We start from the raw sequence: 15487 nt of genomic DNA on the forward strand, positions 1-15487 counted from the left end.
AGCTTAGAAACTAGCAACGAGACGAGCGTCGAACGAGCGTCGTACGAGCGTCTAGTGGAAGACTATTACATGTGAAAAAAATACATTATGTATTTTTTGCATCTGCCAAGTATTAAAGGTTTTATTTTAAAGACCGACACACACGTATTGACTACCGACATTTATTTTTAACTACACACCTGTCAAAACACGACCTAACCTTGAGTAGTAAGGTAATAACTGTTGTACTCATTAATTTCATTTTGTCTTTATTTCTTGAAAATGACTGAAATCTAAGTCAATTACGTCAAAAGTCAGCGACATATGTCTAACTTTTATATTAAAGTCACAAAAAGTATATTTTTTTTATTAAAAAAATTATTAAAATCATTAAGGTCATGTTTAATGGTCATATTTTTAACAATTATGAATTCTTATCAAAATAAGTAAACTTATCGCCTCAAGTGTTTAAAATAAAAGACTTCCCTTTTACTGCATATAATTTGGACGAATGGTTAAACAGATAATACGACATAGGTATGGAACCGCGACCGTGTCGAAATCTATTGAGTGATATGTCAAAGCTCGAAATTTTTACAGATATTTCATTGATGCGGATCACCTTTTTGCGATCAAACATGGACCCCACTTTAAAAACCGATTTGATCAATGCGTTACAGATGAATTAAATAGCCATAACGAATACATACGTTAAAGGCCTCCTCTCCTCTTTTTGAGGAGAAGGTTTGGAGCTTATTCCACCACGCTGCTCCAATGCGGGTTGGTAGAATACACATGTAGCAGAATTTCAGTGAAATTGGTCACATGCAGGTTTCCTCACGATGTTTTCCTTCACCGTAAAGCACGAGATGAATTATAATCACAAATTAAGCACATGAAAATACAGTGGTGCTTGCCCGGGTTTGAACCCACGATCATCGGTTAAGATTCACGCGTTCTTACCACAGGACCATCTCGGCTTTTTTAACGAATACATACACAATTTCAAATACTAATTAAAAAGCAACTCTTTCTCGAAAAACTTAAAATTCACACCGGTCGCATACCATAAAATCAACATCGATACAAAAGATACAACTCCCCAACAACAAACGATGTCTTCATCTACTAACAGGTAGAATGTAGAAAAGGACCCAAATATGTTAGTAAATGAAGACAAAGGACCTAAAAAGAATGTCCGAATTGAATCGCGCTTACGATCCCTTGCAGTTTTTAAATGGAGAATATGGATACTATCTGACAATACAGCAACAAAAGAGGTTCAGCATAAAACAAAACAGTTTCCTGTATGCATTTCTATGCATACAGACTAATGGTCAAAAATAACCGTTTCAATATTTTACATCATTAACGTGATTTATTCAGTCAATACTGCGTTAACATGATGGCTAAAATGATCTTGGAAAGATTGAATTTTATATCCCGAAATCAACAAAAGTTAAGAGATGAGGATTACATTACATTTATGGGATGCTAATGTAATTGCTGCAAATATTGGTGAATACGTTATCTTGCCCTAATCTTTAACGGGCTCCCCGCGATACATGCAATACCATTACATCTAATATAGTACACAGAGAAGTTTTAAACAATTAAAATAATCATAATTTATTTAATCATAATCATTTCATTCACTCATTTGAAACCCGATAATATAGCCAAATTGGCACGCACCCTCCTTTTGGCAGTCAGGAAATAAATCTTAGCACTCAACGAAGTGGGCACGGGTCAGCTAGTATCATATACAGGTCGCTCTTGGCACTCCCTTCATTATCAAACTGGACCATTTATCATGATAATATATTAAAAGATACAAGTAAGTCATCAAATGTTCTATACACGGAAATATTTAGTATTTTTATGTTCCAGTTTGAAGGGTTAGGGAGCCTTATTAATAAAAAAGGATTTTGGATTTTTTCTTAATTTAGAAAAACCATTAGTATAATTTGATTGATAGATGACGATGATCGTGGGTTCAAGCCCGGGCAAGCACCACTGAATTTTCATGTGCTTAATTTGTGTTTATAATTCATCTCGTGCTTAACGGTGAAGGAAAACATCGTGAGGAAACCTGCATGTGTCTAATTTCATTGAAATTCTGCCACATGTGTATTCTACCAACCCGCATTGGAGCAGCGTGGTGGAATAAGCTCCAAACCTTCTCCTCAAAAGGGAGAAGAGGCCTTAGCCCAGCAGTGGGACATTAACAGGCTGTTACTGTGTTTTAGTATAATTTCAGAATTTAAAGAATTTAGAAGCATAACTTAATAAGCTACAACTGTTAGCCTATATGCCACATACGTAATTATTAATACCGTATGTATTGATTCAGTAACGTATAGAATATAATAACTTACATTTAAATATCAGGCAGTTACTAAAGAGTTTACATATCAAGTGACATATCAAACCCATTGCTATATTTTTTTTATTTTTCATTAATTATTTGTTTTAAGTAACAGTATTAGGATATTTTTTTTTTCTATTTCGAATAAAGATCATAAATAAGGTCTTTTACATGCAAATTAATAATAATGTTTGTAAAAGTATAAAATAGAGTAGTAAATAAAAATAGAATAGTTGTAATGATAAAAAACCCAGCGATCTCACAGATCCTTTCATATTATCTAATTACTTGTAAGTTCTACCTGAGCTGAGTCATTCATAGCAAAACGTTTCGCACCATGGCATAATGACCCAAACCTGTCATTCTGTTGAGTTAAGTTGCGCGTGCGCACGTACGCTTGTGAACCGACAATAATCGTTCGATATTTTAAATAAACACTGTGTGATATTTTTTGTGAGTGATTCGAAATTGGAATATTTATTTTTAGTAAAGTTTTTGTGGTGTTGGTCATTAAGTGATTAAGTGAAGTGTATTATTTGATATAATTAGTGATAAGAAAAATGGTGCGTACATACAAAGTAGTCAGTTGTTTCAAAATGCCTAAGAGATCGAAAGTGGTGCCCGCTCCGAGTGGGGAGGGTGTGTTTACCATCGACATGTCATCGACCTCAACATTGGACATCGCTGTAAGTATATTATAATCAAAATGTATCTTAAAATTTCTCCAAAAAATATTTTCAAACTTATGTCTTAAGAAATAAAGTCTAAAATCCAATGAAAGCTAGAAAGTTGCTTCCAAAATATGGTCTCCTTTTTGAATGTTTTTTTTTAATTTCAGATCATTAACGGTACATTAACATCAATTCAAATTTCAAAGAATATGTCAATTAATCGTATATAATTAGTATTTTCGTAAATCGCATGCTCTATAATTCTATATACGTATATATGCGATTTAAATTTAGAATTTTTATCCGCTAACAATTGGAGAAAGTTTTTGAAACTTCCATTGTTATTTCATGTAAGTGTGTGTAAATCATACAAGTTTTAAGGCTGTCAGTAAATGTCAATGTCAATCAAGCATTTTAATATTTGGACCAGTTTTTTTTTCGTAACTGGATTCTAAACATTCAGCCGCTTACAAAACAAGATATAGATTATTAATGCTAATTAATACTAAATCGGCCATTACATTTTTTAGGTATTCAAAAATTTTACACGAAATTATATATTATATTTACATGTCTTAAGTTATGTTTAAATAAATTATTTTTTAGGTATTTTAGAACAATTATATAATAGTATTTATTAAATAGTTTAATAGGAAATACCGTCTAGGCTATTTACATTCTTTATAACCATAGGAGTCAATTCTACTAACACATTGTGACTTTATCGCAATCAAAACGTAACGTAATCGTTGCCGTTAACCGTTTTCCTCTAACACAACGATCCAGATGCGGTTTGGTCGAAGTTAGATCGGAATAGAATCGGGAATACAATTAGGTGAATTGGTGCCAAGGTCTCACAATCCAACATGACCTTAGAGAGTTCAGGTGCAGGACCAACAGCTTTACGTGCTTCTTGACGAATGGGAGTAACTCTGATAACTAGAAAAATCTGCTAGTTATTAAGAATTTCTTGACAGATATAAGCATCTATAGCAACGAGGCATTTAGATTGCAAAGTATTAAGTATGAGGTATTTCTTTCTTAACCTAAATGCGGAATGCGCTTCTATGTGAATAAGTATTTTTTACTTCCTTAATTTTTACTATACTATACATTTAATCATAAGTACGCTTTCGTCGTTCATGTGTGAGCAAAAAATTTAAAATATATTTCGTACGATTATAAAAATGTAATTAATTTCGAAAAAGTGCTTAAAATGAAAAGATTACAATTACAAAAGAATTTTAAACGGTTGTTATATATAGGTTAAGTGTTTAAAATGAATACTTTGTAAATGACAATCATTAATAAGCAATTTCAAAAACGTTGAAATATGTAACGCAAAACCGCGGCAGATTTTGTCTTATCTGTGTATATTAGTTTCAGCCGCGGCTGCGTCCGCTTGTAAAGGGTGTTTAGGTATATTCTCATACACCACATGCAGGTCTCCTCACGATGTTTTCCTTCACCGTCAAGCTCCAAATGAATCATAAACACAAATTAACCGCATGAAAATTCAGCAGCGCTTGCTCGGGTTTGTATTTTAATATTTTGGGAACCAGTTGTCTGCTTTGAAATTTAAAATATGCATTTTTTTTGACTAACTCAAGAGTTTATTAGCTTGATCGGAATTTTGGCTTATTACAAATATAAACACCTATATATGAATATTGTCAACTTAATCTGCTTATTATTATATATTTATTTTATTGAATTGTTGTCTTTATTTAAATGACAATAAGAACTAAAATAGAATAAACATATTCACAAGCATTCAGGCTTTAAACTCGTTAATAACGTCGTGCTAAAAAAAACAATTTCTTCTTTTTTAATTTATATTGTATTTTAAGCTTTTTGTTCTTATGATAGAGTCGAAATTACTTCAACTTCTTATTGAGGTTTTTATGTTTTTGTTAATTTAACAAATACGTCCAAGGTTAGGTACAGTTGGTATATACTCAGTCCTGTTGTCTGTCACATGGCAACCACAGATTAATAAGAACGATGGAAATTATATCAAACAAATGAGAACTAAACTTAATTTTGTTTGTAAAAGATATTTATGTGAAATACGAATTGTTATATATATCTAACAGCATAATTTCCGTAAAACGCTTTAAGTTAATTCTTATAGTACTATAGAATAAAATAGACATACAACTCAGTGACACTTAGGTTCTACATATTACATAATTATATATATTATTTATATATTTCGCCGTCGACTTTTTCGTCCTTGTCTTTTTACGAACATTGTATATTTTTACACCAAGACAATGCAAAGTAAAAAACAACCAAATGAATTTTTAGTTTAAGTCAAACATACTGAAAAGCTTATCAAGTAATCATTTAAAAATGTATATAGCGTAACGAAAGCACATACGCACATGAACATTACTCATCACGTATTCTACCGCAAAACTGGAGTACTCGGTATTGTTTTGTTCCGGTTTGAAGGGTCAGTGAGCCAGTGTAATTACAAGCACAAGGGACATAACATCTTAGTTCCCAAGGTTGGTGGCGCATTGGTGATGTAAGCGATGGTTAACATTTTTTACAATGCCAATGTCTATGAGCTAAGTTATATTTTAATTAATTATAATATATAATATATTTACTTTATAAAGTAAGAGTGCTGTTTGAATACCTATGTTAAAAATCGGTAATTATGCTTCTATGACGTCTAGTACACGTGACATTTTCATCGTGTTATCTATTCTATAATTATCATTAAGGTGAAAAATATCGTTGATTTGCTATCTTGACCAAATTTAAAGTATATAGACACATTATTATATAATATGTAAATAGCTGTTGCTAGTCAAAAAGTCGCATTATATTAAATCGAGCCGGTTGGCGTGGTTGGTAGGTACTTGCCTTTCACGAATAAGGTTATGGGTTCGTTTCCCACCCAATACAGACATTTGTGGGCATAAACATGTCTGTTTGTCCTGAGTCTGGGTGTAATTACCTATATAAGTATATATTTACAAAAAGAAAAGTAGTATATTTAGTAGATCAGTTGTCTGGTTTCCATAGTACAAGCTCTGCTTAGTTTGGGATCAGATGGCCGTGTGTGAATAATGACCCAGGATATAATTATATTTTTATTTATAATACTACACTATTCCATTTAAATGGTTATAGGATCTGTCTACATTAATTTAACTTCCAAAGTTCCGATAACAACTTCGCCGACAGTTAAAACACGATTCTTTCGCGAATCCATTATGAATATCATAGATCATTCATGATATCGACCAATGATAGCGCGCCAATAACAAAAATTTATTTATATGTCCACTGTCTAGACGAAATTTAAATAATCTGTGGTATATGTACCACGCACACAGCAGAGTGGCGGCGTATCGTCGGAGGGCAGATCGACATGTACCTAACATGTATAAGAAAGCCATGCCGTTTACCGTCACGGTATACGATTCTTTCTTAATTTAAAGGCACGGCAATGTTATATTCTCTTGAGTGAGATAATTATGCTGTCTCATGAATATGATTCGGCAGTTCGTGTGAAAACGTAGCTTACATTAACATTTATATTAATGTTTGATCGCAGTCACGATTCGTCGTGATTTGATTTCATCTTCCAAGGTGATTAAGCCAGTTCGTTTTCTAATGCGCAAGAAACGTAGTACATATTAAGGAATTCTAAAGGTTGTTCATGCGCAATTAGAAACGTATAAAAACGTTTTATCTATAATCATCGACACTGTTACATAAACATGTTGCCAATTATACTTATTTATAATGATCACGTACAAAAATAAACCTCAGTTGAGAGACTATTAATTAAGAACGGTTACGATACGTAACCGATTCTATCCCGATTCGACTTCGATCGAACCGCAACTGTATCGTTGTGAGGAACGGTTATTTATTTATTTTTTTTTCGGACTGTGAGTTGCTGTTGGCCCTACTGGCCTCTACAGCGTCACCGGGCGGGATGGGCGAGTTAAACTCAGCCAGATGTTATGAGTCACACGAGGGGCTCAAGAGAGACGGACGTCGTAAGGGTGCCTCCTATGAGACCGGACCTCGGCTTAGGACGCCGTTGAAATCGGGAGGGACGGACGTGTTCATTATAAACACCGTAAGGAACGGTTAAACGGTAACTATTACGTTTCGATTCGTTTGCGACAAACTGACAATTTGCTAGTAGGCTGACTCCCTTGCGGAGGTTGTTTCTTCAGACGCGCTTATCTAAAGATCTACCAGTCCGATTTTAAAAAAAATGTTTGCATTACATAGACCGTTTATTAAGAAGGTTATGGACGATATAACATACACGCTACGACACACAAGCAGTGACGTCTAACGTATGCACCTTGCGCATTATCTAACTTGCGTTTCTGTAGTACTTTTAATATTATCAGTAGGTATTTGATAAAATATTTTTATTAATAATTATAAAATATTTTATTTCTAAAACACGGCTTAAACATAAATCATAGTAACTAAAGATTTGGAGGTATAGGCTTTGTAATGATATTAAAATTTTAAAGCCACTAATAGATTTTTGATGACGTTTTAATTTATTTATTAGTATGTTTTTTCATGGGTCCTTGTGTATTATGATGTCCTCTTGACCGATTGCGGCCAAGGCAGTCAATCTCAAGTGTGATACGCATTAGCGGCGGACATGTTATAGTGCACAAGTGTGTACGCAAACACAAGTGCACTCTCATAATCCAATGGCAATTCGATACGACCGGAAAGAGTTCAGGCGCAGGACCAACGTCTTTACGTGCTTTCCGTGGCACAAGTGTACACTTTCAACTTCCAAACTCCGGACTGCTACTGAGAAAAACTCAATAACTTTTAGTAGCCCGACCTGGGGCTTGAACCCAGGACCTCGGGATCTGCGGCCTTATATCCACTAGACTAACGTCGCAGGCATACAGGTTGTCATTCATGACATTGTTACTAAGAGTACTGCGACTACATTCCGAACCAGTGATACGAATGACGATTTCAAAGTACTGCTTGAATGTACTTGAATATACTTATTTTGAAATTAACTGAAAGGCAGCGAAATAACAACAAAGAGAGTCACTATATGAAAAATAATTCTGTTAAACAAAAATTATCACACAGTCAATCCTATTCCACTTACGACCCTTAGTAACAGCCTGTTAATGTCCCACTGCTCGGCTAAGGCCTGCTCTCCCTTTTGAGGAGAAGGTTTGGAGATTATTCCAACACGCTGCTCCAATGCGGATTGGTAGAAAACACATGGCATGATTTCAATGAAATTAGACACATGCAGGTTTCCTCACGATGTTTTCCTTCACCGTCAAGCACGAGATGAATTATAATATAAACGCAAATTAAGCACATGAAAATTCAGTGGTGCTTGCGTGGTTTGAACCCACGATCATCGGTTAAGATTTACGCGTTCTAACCACTAGGCCATCTCGGCTGTACTCCCCTCGGCTCAGCTTACGACCCTTAGGACAATTAGTCCCACTTTTTATGTAAAAAAACAACCAATAGTTTACTACCAAGTTAAATTTAGTTGCAATTATTAATGTTTTGACGCCCGCGTGTCGCGGACTTCAATAATTATTATATTTTATTAAGTGAGACAATGTTCCTTTTATCACGTTTGTAGATTTATTTATATATTAATACATCATGTACAGTCCGCAAATGCGGACTGTATTTTATATATTTCTATGACACTCGCTATCACAATAGCATTAATTATGACAAAGTAAATTATATAAATATTTATTTCGTAAAATTGTATTTTCTATAAATTATGCTTATAAAATCATTTGTTCTGACTACTGATATATAATAATGTCCTCCAGACCGATTTCGGCCACGGCGGCCAATCTCAAGAGAGATTAGCCAACCACGCAGGAGACATAATAGTGCACAAGTGTGTGTGCAAACACAGGTGCACTCTCTATTCCATAGCTCTCATAATCAGATGGGACGGCAATCTGAAACTTATGTATCTGCAATTAATTGTTACATAGGTTAAAATTTCAACATTTATGGGGAGGCAAAATTTGAGGGGTATTTTTTTTTAAGTTGTACGAGGCCGGGACGTCCAACTAGTATATTATATATGTGATAATATATTCTTGATTATTTCGGCAATCTACATTTGTATTATAAACTTGCATTTAAATATAACTAAATGAATTTTATACTACGATACTAAAGAGCCATTAAACTTCAACTAATAAGGCTTTCTATGATCTTTTTCATAGCGAGCTATATTAGTTGAAGTTTATGCCTTTGCATGTGTATTGTATAATCCTTAACGCGAGTGAAACGGTCTCAGACATATTTATACTCAGACTAAATAATAGTACAAAAGGTTACAAATACATAGTTGAAACAGCTGAGAACGTTTGTAAAGTACACTTAAAGCTTTGGCTACGAAAATGAAATCACTAATCAATCGCATTTTGACAAACGTCGCTCGCTACACGTTTCTTATGATTTAAATCTATTGCAAATATGTAGTAGTATATCCTATTACCTATAGCAATACTTTGCGAGGGAATTGCACGAATGATTGCAAACGGAGATTTTTTTGCACATAACACAGAATCGAAGTTTAGAAATTTTGATTCCAACCGTACAAGTTAGCCAGAGTTGATCTGGAAGTTATTTAAATGGCTTTTTTTAAACTTAAATATCTATATTTTTATGACGTCAAATTTGCCAAGAACAATAGAATAGAACAAGAAAAATAAGTAATAATATAAGCAGTAGGTACATGTATACTTATAAATATTTATATGTAAATAAAAATGATTTTATTAAGGTTACTAATTTTTAATCTATATTTATAATAAAGACGGGTAAGGTTGTTTGTAATGTCTAAATGAAAAACCTACAAAACCCATATACATTAAGTTTTTAGTATATAATATTATTATATAAATACCTGCGCTTCGCAGTTTCACGCGCCTTTAATTTAAACTGCTGACGTAACAAAAATTTCAGGTTCTTGTTTAATTATATAATGCTTAATCTTAATATTGGAGCAAAAATCACAGACGTTTCTAAAGGTTCAATATACAAGTACATAATGTCCTATATCAATAACGTATATATAATAACGTGTTTTGCAGGCTGTACATGTTTATAAATATTTAATCATATTGTTGTGTTTTTGCCCTTGACTTCCACTAACGATGACACTCATTGTACATAATAGCAATAAATAAATATAAATCATTGTATAATATTTATGTATTATATTAAATCATACACACACAGCAACATTAATCAGTACAATAAACTTATCACTTCACGCTTATTTATTATTGAATTAAAATACTTTTAAAGTATTGGTGATATTTATCACATAATTAATATGTATTGTTTACAAAATTATATTCTGGGAGCGTATTCTACTGATTTATAATAGTTACGACAGGTTACCGATTCTATTTCGACTAATTTACATACAACTTCAATACAACTCCATACGGAAACTGCATCGTGGTGTTAATAGAATAGAAAAACGGTTAAGTAACGATTACGATTCGATTCGATTGTGATAAAGTGTGAAAACAAATTGCTAATAGATCTGCTGTATTATGCACTACAAACAGTTCGCGATTAATTTATCTTTATTTATAATAAAACACTATTACACCTAACTGAATTTTCATGTGTTTAATTTGTGTTTACAATTCATCTCGTGCTTAACGGTGAAGGAAAACATCTTAAGGAAACCTGCATATGTCTAATTTCATTGAAATTATGCCACATGAGTATTCTACCAACCCGCATTGGAGCAGCGTGGTGGAATAAGCGCCAAACCTTCTCCTCAAAAGGGAGAGGAGGCCTTGGCCCAGCAGTGGGACATTAACAGGCTGCTACTTTACTTTATTGTTACACCTAAATCACATTAAACCTAACCACTTTAATTTTACTTCCAAAGTTCCGATTGTAAATTTGCATACATTCAAATTTTTTCGCGTATTTATAGTGAATATCATAGAATTTAAGGTCTCGATCAATGATATCGCGTCAGTACGATGTCAAAGTTGCTTGTTTCTTTTGGTTGGAATAGGTTATAAGAAGACTGTGTTGATTTGATAATACCGAGATCAATGCGGTCCAATACTGATATATGACGCAAAATTATATAAAACATTATTATAATTTAAATATATATAGACTAAGTCATTGACCCTTCTAACCCTAAATAACCCTCATAATTCCTTTACCTTTGACAAGCTCCAATTCCTAAAATACACCAAGTTCCTTATAAACTTAATATATTCAAAATGTATGAAACACCCACAAAGGAATTCCGAGTACAATCATTCACGGTATTTCCTACAAAGCCTTCGCTTTGTGCACAAGAGATAAGCAAAAGTTATTCTTATTATGGTGGATTAAAGTTTTTGTTAGCGTGCATTTTTATTCTTGCAAAAAATGCAGGTAAGATCATTCTATTGTTTTTGTAAATTGAACCATAAAAAGATGTGGATAAAGTTCAAATTAATTAAATTTTATTGAAGGATAATTACGGATGATAGCTATTATTATAATCTTATCTGTGATAATTTAAAAATGTTAAGGTTGTTTTTATGTGTCTAGGCCCTCTAGGGCCAAGCGATTAAAAAACTTAAGTAACGGCTTTAAATCAAATATTCATTTCTATGCGTGATATGCATTTGGCTGCGTTGTTGCTACAAATCGTTAGCAAGCATATAAGGTTACAGATCTCGAGGTTCTGGGTTCAAATCCAAATACGGTCTGTATTGAAAGGTTTAAGGTCATTTTGTTTATATTATAGTCATTCGTTGTTTGGAATTTGGTGCGCAGGATTATGCACGTATTCGAAGAATATGAACATTCTCTAGTCGAGTCGGATTGCCATCCCATTGGATTAAGTGTAAGGTAATAGAGAGGTGGTGCGAACACACTTGCGATATCTCGCCGATATAATCGATCAAGACCACATTATTTCAAGGTGTATTAGCTTCTAGTAATGTCATACAACTAATACCATTTATTTATTATATATCCTAATTTTTTATTGTACATCACGTAACTGTATTATATATTTTTCTAAATTGGATATGTTTAATTTTCTGTATGTCTTTTTTTCATTATTATTTAAGATGATTGAATCATTTGCATGCATATTAACTTGTAAGCTGACAATTTGTAATAATTATTTATTTTAAATGTATAAAAAATATTAATATAAATAAATAAATAAATATTTATATGTCTTGTCTTCTACCAACGTTTGTTACAAGTCTTTTGTTATTTAAATTGCGAATTTAAATTGAACCGTTACTAACCATGAATTATGTGGATGAGTATAATATAATAATATAATATCTTGGGACATTTTTCACACACGGCCATCTGATCCCAAATTAAGTTTGTACAGAGCTTGTACTATGGAAACCAGACAAGTGCTAACCGGGTCAAAATAGATAAAGTAGATTAAAATATTAAAAAAAAATCAATAGATATTTCTGAGATTTGCAAGATATTTTCTTAAAGATGATAAATAATGTTTCATTAATTCCAAAGCAAGGATCGAAATCGGAAAGTCTAAACGAAAGCTTGAAACAATTTTTATAATTAATATTTCTTAATATAATTTTAATAATTATAAATTCCTTTTTAAGGAACACGTCCCAAAATCGCCTAGTAATAAAAATATATAATATTTATTTTTATTGTGCAAGAAAATGACGTTTGAATATACTTACTTAATTTTTATTAATTAACCAATAATATTGCATTATTCATATCTTTTCAGTAAAATCGATTAATATCGTATTAAAAATGGTAATTGTATTTATTTATAATTGCTTTTTCTGATATTTTGTATAATAATAATAATATCCTGGGACGTTATTCACACACGGCCATCTGATCCCAAACTAAGCAGAGCTTGTACTATGGAAACCAGACAATTGATAAACTACATATACTACTTTTCTTTTGTATATACATACTTATATAGATAATTACACTCAGACTCAAGACAAACAGACATGTTCAGCACACAAATGTCTGTTCTGGGTGGGAATCCACAACCTTCGACGTGAAAGGCAAGTATCTCCCAACCACGCCAACCGGCCCGTCAATATGCCTAGGAAAGTACGATTCGAATTGCGAATTATATTTATAATATGTTATTAAAATCGATTTAATGGAATCGATTCCAACTAAGTTAAATAATGTCCTTAGAATATGAAAAGATAATGAACTATATAATTAATTGTATAGTTCATTTGTCAGTTTGTCTTTACACCTTTTTTTAATTTTTTACATTGGCATACAAATATTCGATCATGTCCTGTATTAAAATAGAGACAATAAAAAAAAAATGCATTCATTCAAATAAAAATACATAAATGCATTTCAATATAAAAACGTGACAAAACGCATCCTGCCACTGAGTCACAATGGAGTCACGGCCTACTGGTCACTGTGTTCAATCCTAGTTATGGTAATAGTGTCATTAACAATGCATTCGTTAACTTTACAAACACGACTGGTTTTATTTATATCACAGGTGGACGGGCAAATGGCCCACCTGATGGTAAGTAGTATCACCGCCCATAAACAATGGGAATTAAGACGTCCTTGTACCTGTGTATGTGCCTTGTGCGTGTGTGCTTTATTTGACGTCATCGAGCTAGATAGGACGTATGATATTATAAATCGAAAAAGAATTCGAATTTCGAATTGAAAATCATGTCACGTTAACAGTCTAAATGTAAAGCGGGTGAAACTGCGAAGCGCAGCTACTTATGTATTAATATTATATACTATATGTACAAGCTTTATGTACATTGGCTAAAGTCTTTTCATTTAGGAATTACAAAAGAAAATCACCTAGTTTATTAGAATAGATTGTTATATGTGACTAAGTAGTTAGATTTTTTTTTATTTTGACCGGAGATACGGGTCAAATCCGGGCATGTATCATTTCTTCCATGTGCTTAATTTACATTAATAAATAATTTTGTACATTAAACATATATTAGAATTTGAAAATTTGAAAGTGTATATATGCATGTGTTATAAAATACGATCGTTATCAACTGTTTTATGAACATTGTAGCGGTTTATATAACAAAACGCGTTTTCACGTAAACACGCGAAGTGTCACGTGACTTCAAACGGAACTAGAAAAATGACAATATACGTCACATACTTTTTTCGCGTATAAATGTTTGCACGGAAGCCTTAAGGAAGGCAAACATGTATCATCAGCTGAAACAAACGACTCGACATTCTAATTGCTAAACTAAACGATACAATCGTAATCAAATTGATTACAATTTAAATATTTAAACCAATTTTATTCCTGACCATAAAAATAAATTAAAATTCCTATAAATTACTTACAATTATTCCTAAATTGCAAATAAATATTCCAAAATGATATAACTAAATATATTAAAATCCAAATTAAAAATTTACAATTTAAAATCCAAAAAATGAAAATAAAGAAAAATCACCGTTACAATAACCTAATTAAGTATTGAATTTACCTAAACATATTAAGAGTAGTTTTCCAACCAGAGATCAATATCATCATATAACCATCCTAGTTGGCGTATTGGAAACATATGATCACTGTGTATAATGATTAATATTACCGATAAAACAAACATAAAATCACACGCTTGGGTATAAATAAATTCCAATGAGTAGTCGCCGAGTGACATAATCGTCTATTTATTAATCTCTATATCCAACACGAGCACAGAAAAATAAATACCTTATATGTGAAATAATAATGCGATCCATATTTGAGCTCATCATGTATTAAAAGTCCGTCTGCGATCCCGTGGCGCTCCTCGTTTAGACGGAAAGGGTACCGCTGGTTTTTAGTGGGTATTCCGATGTTCGGGGCGCATTTGGTGCCTCGGATACCGGCGAACCCCACGATGGGGGCTACCCACCGTTCCCGTGGGGGAAACGCGTAATGCGTATTACCAGCGTAAAAAAAGGTATCACCCACTCATCATAATTATGTTTTACCGCCAAAGAGAAATACTTAGTATTATTGTGTTCCGGTTAAAAGGGTGAGTGAGTGAGTGTAACTACAGGAACAAAGGATGTCTTATAACAAAAGACATCCCAAGGTCGGTAAAGCATTGACGATGTGAGCGATATCCACAGTTATATTTCTTACAATGCCAATGTCTATATCGATGCTTACCTTCAATAAAAACTTTCATACCCTGTCAAGAAGGGGATTTTAATGGAAAATAATAATATAACAACAAAAATTCTTTTTAAAAATGTAAGTTACAAAATCCAGTGTATTTTTTATTCTAACCGTGGGAAACAGGAAATCGTTATTATAATGCTGCTTAATATTTATTTATACTTTTTCTGTTGTTATGTTTTAGAGTTCCGTAAATTAAGGCAAACAATTTATTTAGTTCTAGTATTTATAACAGTATCCTGAACGCGGGATTTTCAGATC

The 15487-nt window shown here is 32.7% G+C and overlaps 1 protein-coding gene across 1 annotated transcript in view; it reads left to right on the plus strand.

Moving 5' to 3' along the window:
• Positions 1–2729: 2729 nt before the first annotated feature.
• LOC126775000 (phospholipid phosphatase 2-like) overlaps positions 2730–15487 on the plus strand; it is an 84747-nt gene continuing 71989 nt past the window's right edge. Inside the window, exon 1 of the mRNA XM_050496708.1 lies at positions 2730–3033. Within this exon, the coding sequence (XP_050352665.1) occupies positions 2908–3033 (126 nt within the window). The 5' untranslated portion in view covers positions 2730–2907. The remainder of the gene's footprint in view (positions 3034–15487) is intronic.

The sequence above is a fragment of the Nymphalis io genome, chromosome 17 (genome assembly GCF_905147045.1).
Source record: "Nymphalis io chromosome 17, ilAglIoxx1.1, whole genome shotgun sequence".
Classification (NCBI taxonomy): Eukaryota; Metazoa; Arthropoda; class Insecta; order Lepidoptera; family Nymphalidae; genus Nymphalis; species Nymphalis io.